This window comes from Centroberyx affinis, unplaced genomic scaffold (assembly GCF_046629955.1).
Source record: "Centroberyx affinis isolate AG114_WGS23_722 - 3 ecotype Tasmania unplaced genomic scaffold, CSIRO-AGI_Caff_v1 ptg003984l_1, whole genome shotgun sequence".
Classification (NCBI taxonomy): domain Eukaryota; kingdom Metazoa; phylum Chordata; class Actinopteri; order Beryciformes; family Berycidae; genus Centroberyx; species Centroberyx affinis.
In genome coordinates this window covers 25,195-32,660 of record NW_027281802.1, presented here as the reverse complement: position 1 = coordinate 32,660, position 7,466 = coordinate 25,195, and the positions used below count along the sequence as shown (strand labels likewise).

Genomic DNA, 7,466 nt, shown 5'->3' with positions numbered 1-7,466 from the left:
CTTCTGCAGACAGGTGACTTAAAGCACATATGAAGCTGTGTAGCTGTCCCAAACATGCTTAGACCAATGTCTGTTTATTCTAATGTGCTTCTTTTCTTTTCTTTTCACAATGGGATATTGTTGTCTGGTATATTTTAGGTTCCACTGAAATTCTCTGGACTCTTTGTGGAAATTCCTCATGGGTAATTTTTAGGTTTAATTTTATGGACTTTTCATGGCTATCAATTTCATGGTTAAGACTCATTAGATAACGAGGTACCCATGCTTATATCATGATGTAACCACCGGGATCTAACTGATTCAGATATGTATATACATATAGATTGGATCTGTGGTGACTTCATGTCACAAAGACCACCGAAATTGTGTGAAGATGATTCAGAAATTGGGTTAAATGGGGCTTTTAGGTGGCTCCAAGTGGAAATTGATAAAACTAAGACCGCAGCTACAGCTCATTCTTCAAACGATTAGAGCCCATATTTAAACTGTAATGACCAGTCTTTCCAAAACACCCAAAATTTGTTATTTTCCAAATTATATCCTTGTATTGTTTTGGCTTTTATCTGAATGCCCCCTGTACCCACCTGAGGTACAGTTGGAAAAGCCTCTTCAGGGATTGACTGAGAGATGGCCTGTCCAATTGGAGAGTGGAAGGGTGTGAAGTGGCCCAACTGTTGTGTATGCCTCATGCTCCTTTTCTGTAAAAAAAATATATATATATGTACTACTGATTTAAAATCATCATGATACAGCACAAGTCATGTATCACTGCATACACAAGCTACTATGGTCATGCTATCATTTGCTATCAGCACATCTAGTACAATACCCTCCATAATCTTGCAAGTTGCATTTGTTTTAAAGGGGTGAGTAACCTGTTTCTGGTTGAGTAGTGGGTCCTGTGTGCCCATCAGTCTTCCCTCCAATCTGTCTAAAGCAGTCTTCAGACTCACAGCATTTGCACAGAGCACTGTCTCCCTCTGTGGCACGCCAGCTGAATGACAGAAATGTCTTGTTAGCACACTGTAGCTGTGATGCCCTGCACTGCAACATGCAATCCAGCTAAGGAAATATGCATTATGTCAGTGTATGGCCAAAAGGTGATAAACTAATTTGCCAACACTTTGGCAGCCTAACTAACCTGAATGTGGGACTGTGGAAGAAGCAGGCTTTGTTGAGGTGGTCAGCTGGGTTTTGTTTAAGAGTGGCCCTGAGGTGACAGTTGATGAACATCTGCAACAAGAAAGCATAATTAACAAAATACATTTAGATTCTGGGGACCAATTTCAATATTTCAATATCATATAACGACAAATAATCATCTTTATTTATATTGCATATTTTCAAAAAGTATTATTATGTCCTTGACAAACAATAAAAAAAAAAAATCCAATAGGATAAGTAAATTATGAGCTACCAATAACATGTTTGTGCTCATACAGACAATCATTCAAATAACGATAATCCTTCAGATAGTGACGATTGAGCGATCATCTAGTCAGGTGCCGTTACCTCTCCAGACTCCTGGCTGAAGTGGAAGGCCTGGACGCTGAAGCGCAGTCTGTTATCTTGCTCCCTCGGGAGGAATTTAGAGGACGACTTTGGCACTACACTGTCCATAAGACATCTGTAACGGAGGAGCAACACACACTTGCATGATCCCAGTGAACTGCATGAAACATGATGTGTGTCCCACCACTTGGTATAGATTTGTTTAAAGCACAGATTTCAGTTTACATTTGAAATCTTGGATGAGGTCACTGTGCCATAAGCAAACTTTGGAGTGAAGTAGCCACTAAATTGTGTATAAAATCCATAAATCAGTATTGTTTTCACTCAAATTTGATGGGTCAGTCAGAGGACGTGACTGACCCATGGTCAAATTTGGGTCAGTCAGTCACGCCCTCTGACTGACCCATGGTTAGTGATAAACATGTAGTTGGGCAAGGAGAGAGGGTCAGGCTTCAGCGTAGCGACACAGGAGTCGACATAGATCCTGAGAGGAGGGTGCAGAGGGGCAACGACGCTGGCCTCCAGAAACACTACCTCCCCCTGCTGGTACACCGAGGAACTACGTGGAGAGGTCCAGTCATCTACAAAGGAGGATAGGCAGATATTCATTTCTCTATTCTTTTTTTTAGTCCCAGATTCAGCTGCATTCCAAGTACAAGCACTACTGCCACATTTTACTGTTGTCAGGGAAATCTCTGAGCTTAGCTACAGTCAGATAGTAGTTTCACCTGTCATGGTATGAAGGGAGAAGTGCAGCAGGCCAAAGGCACTGATAGTGGAGGTCATGGGCAGCCAGGTCGGGGTTACAGGCTCTCCACTCACTCTCTGCTTTCTGTGCTGCCACAGAGAGAAAAGCATAGGGTAAATTTGGTTTAACCTGTGGTAGACAGAGGGGTAGACAGTTGGTAGCCAGTTACTGGTAATAGGTAAAAAAAAAAAAAAATAATATAATGCAATATTCAACATTAGACTGCAGCAACTACAACTTTGCTCCTATAAAATGTAAAGTAACCTTAATAAAGACAAATGATTGTGTTCTGATTATTCTCTAGGTACACATAGGATTTCATACACTAATGTCACCTCTTATAATGGCACTCAATAGGTACAAAAGTGGTTGTCCCTCTGACTATCAGACCGCCTCTAGAGATGGGAATCACAGCAGGAAACAGCACCAGCTGGTTGGAATAGACAAGCCACTCCCCGTGAACCTGGATATTAACAAGTATCAGTGAATGAATGGATGAATTAATGAATGAGAAAATAAAAAGTATTCACAAGTTCTCAGCACCCATTGACTACTCATTTTGGATTCGGCCTATGGCAAAGGCCGAACTCAGATGCTCAGGTGGTCAGAGGGACCAGAGGGAGGCGCTGTTGTGTAGATTAAAATATGGATATAGGCACTGATTTAAGGCTAAATACCCTAGGCAATTCTACATTCGTATAAAATACTATGCCATAAATTAGACATTGTGTGACTACAGCCAAGCCTTTCATTTTAACCGGGGTATCCCTGCCATTACACCCGTTATACTCTAATTTTATCCCCTAGTCTTACTCTGGACTCAGTCCCACATTCTTGTAGTCCAGCATAGATGACCATTTCAGATGCAGACACGGGTCCCTCTGAAACGGGTCTGCAGGAGCCCTGCTGTGTTGAGTTTTCTCCCAGTCGAAGATATTCATGTGTGAACGGGATACGCCTCTCTTCGAAAAACTCTCGCTTCACGGATATTCTCATTTTGACTTCTTCACATTTTACTACAAGTCCAACTTCGTCCAGAGTTTGTAAAGCACTTTCCTTTGCAAAAGAAACGCCGCGCAGACACTGCAAAACCATGAAATAGAAGAGGGAAATTGTATATTTTAACTTGGTCGCCATTTTTGTTGAGAAAAGAAACGTTAAAAGTCATTAGCGTAAACACATTTACAGGTGTGTTGTGCGCGCGTGCAGATGGATGGCGAATATGCTGCCTTCAAGTACTGGCGGAAATATTGTTTTTCCGACCTGACCATACATAAACAATCCAACAATGAATACGACTGGGAAAATTGGGATTTTCTATGGTAACCGAGTTGCCAAGATATGGTGTTTAGGGAGCATGCAAGCAATAGCAATAACTGATGACAAATACATACATGGATACGCAACATATTTTGACCAATTAATTAATTAAACCATCAATTACATGCCTCATGCGCATTTTCTCCTCTTCATCCTGCCGCTGCAGCACAAGCTAGCTCGGTACCACTTTATTTATAAAATAAAACAACAGCCACCAAAAAACTACTTCTGTTACAGCTTGTCCATGTTCTTATTTTCGACCAACAGCGCTTGAATGAGCTACAAGTTGTATTTACGACTCTTTTACTAGAAGCTGGAGCTGACGAGGAGCCCTTGAAGGCAGCACCAACAGTGGGAACAAAACAAAGCGGAACTCAAATACTATTGCAAGTGCTTAGAGGGACATTCATTGCAGTAACACCAAACAACTGTAAAAAGCTAGAAGGTTTTTTTATTTTATTTTATAAATACATTCGTCTATATGCGAAATGTGTGTGCGGTTCGCTGGTAGAGACAAACTGTGATAATGGATAAAAAGGTCACAGCAGCAGAATGTACTGAGGAGGAGATCGACTGGGGAGAGAGTACAGTTGGAGAGGAGAAGATTATGAAGATGTCCGGTAACACAAGCTGGACCAAAACTTTACTGGAGAGCGTCCACACTGGTCTCCCTAGCCCAATTGCAGACCCTCTGAATTGTTCCTTGATAAAAGGAGAGTGCCTCTACTTCCATTATGGCTGCGATGGGCAAGACGACAGAGGCTGGGGATGTGGCTACCGCACCACTCAGACAATGGCTTCCTGGCTGTGCCACAACTGGTCCCCACCCAAGGGCCAATGCAGGCCCCCACCAAGCCTGCCCGAGATCCAGCAAGCCTTGGTCTCCATGGGGGACAAGCCGGCCTCGTTTTCAGGTTCCAGGGAGTGGATAGGGACATTTGAAGCTTCCCTGGTCCTTGACTACTTCTATGATGTTCCCTGCAAGGTGGTTCATGTTAGGGGTGGAGGGGCAGAGCTGGAGCAGGTGGCAGTGGAAGAGCTCCATCTGCACTTCCAGAAGCACGGGTCTCCAGTCATGATGGGAGGGGACAGGGACAACTCCTCTAAGGGGATAGTAGGGGTGTGCACTGGGGACAATGGCAGCTATGTGCTAGTCGTCGACCCTCACTACTACGGATGTCCGCTGGACAAGGCAGAGGTGCAGAGGCGAGGATGGGTGGCGTGGAAAAGAGTGTCGTCTCTGGATCAGTCATCATTTTATAACCTGTGTCTGCCTCAGACAGCCCAAAAGGGATAGTGAACTAACGTGACATGTTCAGGCGTCTCTGTTTCAGATCCACAAATGAATTATTTCATCTGTATGACAAAATGTGTAATTTCATGGTGTAGAATGCTGCTGAGTGTTTACTGCTGGAGTAGGATCACAGAATATCACAGACAAACAACATAAATTGGTACTGTATGGCCAGTGTCAGTGTTTTGAAAGGAGGTGCAGTGCCATCATGTGGATGGAATCATTATTGACAAAGTACTTGGACTAAAAAAACACTAAATGATGAATATGTCTCCATATGGCTCCATTAAATTCTCTCAAATCCCATATTTCTTTGGACGTGTATTAAACATATTTACCTAAACAATGCTTTTTCTTTTCTTAGCTGGGGACATAAAAGCTTTAGATCCATGTGTTTCTTCACCCGACATCAGATTGTTACCCAGAAGGCAATATGCAAATTAAGCTCTGTGATCAAAGACTGTGGATTGGTATTTAAATAGGACACAATTGTTTTGGTGAGAAGGGTTCAGCGCCCCACTACTGTGGATATTTCTTACCTAGAGAGGATTCATTCACTTTAGGCACTGCAAATGGAGAAAACAGCTTCATTGTCTAACAGCAGAATAGATTTGATCAACTGACACTGGAGTTTATTGAACTGTATGAGACAGAGTCAAGTCAATTCCTCATTTTATTGCTTGCTATTACATTTCACAACACATCTCATTTCCATTTTGCTCTCAAATTAGTATCTATCTGAACTGCTAGAAGCCCAAACCTCTAAAGTCATGTGACAAAGAATGTTTAACACAGAATCAACCAGAATTATTAGAGAGAACTATAGCTAAAACCCACTTTATCTCAAATATCTGGCACACAGTCATTGTAGAAGATCTGGAAGTTCTTGTCCACGTCCATCCTCCCCTTGAGGAACTTCTCCAGGTTCTTGAGAGGAACTTCTACCATGATGTTGTTGATGCGGTCGTTGAGCCCATATGACCCAAACACGGGGAACTTGTAGCGCACAAAGTACGGCGCGTTTTGGTCAAACTCAGTGCAGCAGTAGGCCGACCACATGTACTCTGGTATAGCCACGCGGTCCAGGTTGTCCCGACGGATCATGTTCCCGGAGCTGGTGACCCCGGTGACCACAAAGGCCTTGCCCCGGCAGTAGTTGTTGAGGCGTTTGCGGATGAGTTCCTGGTGTTCAGCCCAGGGGCCCATGTTGAACTCCCTGATCTGAGGCACCACATTGGTCAGGGTGTAGGTGGAGGCCTTGTCCAGTGGGTCAGCCTGGTGCTCGTCGGGATTTAGGTGGCCGCGCTCATACTGAACCACATCGGCGTAGTCCTCCAGAACCGCCTGGGTGTCCTCGAAGTTCATATGCATGTGAGAGGACTGAGGAAAGGGCTCCATGTTACTGCTGCCCTTGTCTGAGGCCAGCTAGAGAGACAAAGAAAGAATTATGTGAGAAAAACAATGATGATGAGAATGAAAGCTATTAAGTTTTCCATTGATGAAACTAAATTGATTACTGTTGACAAAAAGCAGTTAATTATTCACCTTCATCCGAACAAGAGCTATATACACTCACATTTACATACACTCACATTTAAAAAAAAAAAGCAAGTTAACAATTTGCATAACTACATACTAAACCGTCTACGTGAATGGGATATGACATGATCTTATTGTACCAATTCACAGGCAATAAAGCAGCTTATCTGAAGCTTACTCTTTTGCCTATAGTAGCAGTAATATCTTTTCCTCAGGTTTTATAAGCTGGCAATTGGTGTGAATTTATGCAATATGTTTTCTTTGTCTGAAAACATAATACTTTCCTTGTTGAATACACCTGGGTGTGCATATACATAAATGCACAGTTGTGTTATAGTACAGTGTAGTATATGTAATATAATTACATACACAGAGACCACACAATTGGTCACAGTGGATACATGTAGCCTACTCAGACTTGGAGCAAAACCCAGATGGAAACTTAGATTTGCACTAAAACTTGCACTCAAACGAACACTTAGACTCCCAATGAAGTTTCACAGTAAAACTCACCTGGGGCTCAAACATCCAAGGGAAGTCCACCTTCTTCTCCCCGTCTGACTTCTTGAAGGTATAAGCGCAATAGATGGGGATATGCTTGTGGGCGTCATAAAGGGTGACATAGCGCGGCTTGTCCTCGTAGTGCTGGCAGATCTTCTTCAAGGAGTTGCTGAGGTAGCCTCGCGGTGGGGTGCCCATGTACAGAGAGTCCTTACAGCGCTCCACATGGTTGAAGTCCCCCACCACTGCTGCTCGGGCCCCCTGTAGCAACACACAGGTCAGCAGGGTCACAACAGCTGCCAGAGGCATGGCACCCTTTTCTGATATGAGCATCGTCAGGGCAGCTCTGTTTTCCAATATCTTGCAACCTTTATGTGTCTTCGGACGTCTCTACCGCTCCAAGTACGCGTTTGTATTTCTTTTTCCCCGCCTTAACACGACGCTACCAGAATTGTCTAATAAGCTACAGCAGCCAAGACCTCTGTCCTAGCTCTGTCAGACTTAACATCATTTCCCCTCTCGCTTCATTCGTAGTTCCAACAAACTGGACTC

General features: G+C 43.4%; 3 protein-coding genes across 3 annotated transcripts; 1 reads left to right on the top strand and 2 right to left on the bottom strand.

Annotated features, from left to right (window-relative positions):
• Positions 1-603: 603 nt before the first annotated feature.
• Positions 604-3,271, bottom strand: LOC139663329 (zona pellucida sperm-binding protein 3-like). Its single transcript, XM_071541966.1, has 8 exons — positions 3,074-3,271; positions 2,596-2,723; positions 2,241-2,344; positions 1,916-2,093; positions 1,513-1,627; positions 1,142-1,233; positions 876-994; positions 604-698 (listed from the first exon to the last, which is right to left on the bottom strand). Exons 1-8 carry the CDS (start codon positions 3,254-3,256, stop codon positions 610-612), a joined length of 1,008 nt encoding a protein of 335 aa, XP_071398067.1. The 5' UTR covers positions 3,257-3,271; the 3' UTR covers positions 604-609.
• A 759-nt stretch (positions 3,272-4,030) lies between these two features.
• Positions 4,031-5,187, top strand: ufsp1 (UFM1-specific peptidase 1). Its single transcript, XM_071541979.1, has one exon. The coding sequence runs from the start codon at positions 4,107-4,109 to the stop codon at positions 4,875-4,877; it is 771 nt and encodes a 256-aa protein (XP_071398080.1). The 5' UTR covers positions 4,031-4,106; the 3' UTR covers positions 4,878-5,187.
• Positions 5,188-5,546: 359 nt separating this feature from the next.
• On the bottom strand, positions 5,547-7,424 carry LOC139663338 (endonuclease domain-containing 1 protein-like). The gene is made up of 2 exons (XM_071541980.1): positions 6,927-7,424; positions 5,547-6,299 (listed from the first exon to the last, which is right to left on the bottom strand). Exons 1-2 carry the CDS (start codon positions 7,245-7,247, stop codon positions 5,718-5,720), a joined length of 903 nt encoding a protein of 300 aa, XP_071398081.1. The 5' UTR covers positions 7,248-7,424; the 3' UTR covers positions 5,547-5,717.
• Between the last annotated feature and the right edge of the window lie 42 nt (positions 7,425-7,466).

Bases quoted from the DNA above. Each gene is read 5' to 3' on its own strand.
- LOC139663329 (XM_071541966.1), bottom strand. From the start codon at position 3,256: ATGAGAATATCCGTGAAGCGAGAGTTTTTCGAAGAGAGGCGTATCCCG. The intron at 2,345-2,595 runs GTGACATTAGTG...GTGGCAGCACAG, and splicing joins ATTGAGTGCCATTATAAGAG to AAAGCAGAGAGTGAGTGGAG. The intron at 995-1,141 runs GTTAGTTAGGCT...TCTGTCATTCAG, and splicing joins TTCCACAGTCCCACATTCAG to CTGGCGTGCCACAGAGGGAG.
- ufsp1 (XM_071541979.1), top strand. From the start codon at position 4,107: ATGGATAAAAAGGTCACAGCAGCAGAATGTACTGAGGAGGAGATCGAC.
- LOC139663338 (XM_071541980.1), bottom strand. From the start codon at position 7,247: ATGCTCATATCAGAAAAGGGTGCCATGCCTCTGGCAGCTGTTGTGACC. The intron at 6,300-6,926 runs GTGAGTTTTACT...TTGTCTCTCTAG, and splicing joins CTTGGATGTTTGAGCCCCAG to CTGGCCTCAGACAAGGGCAG.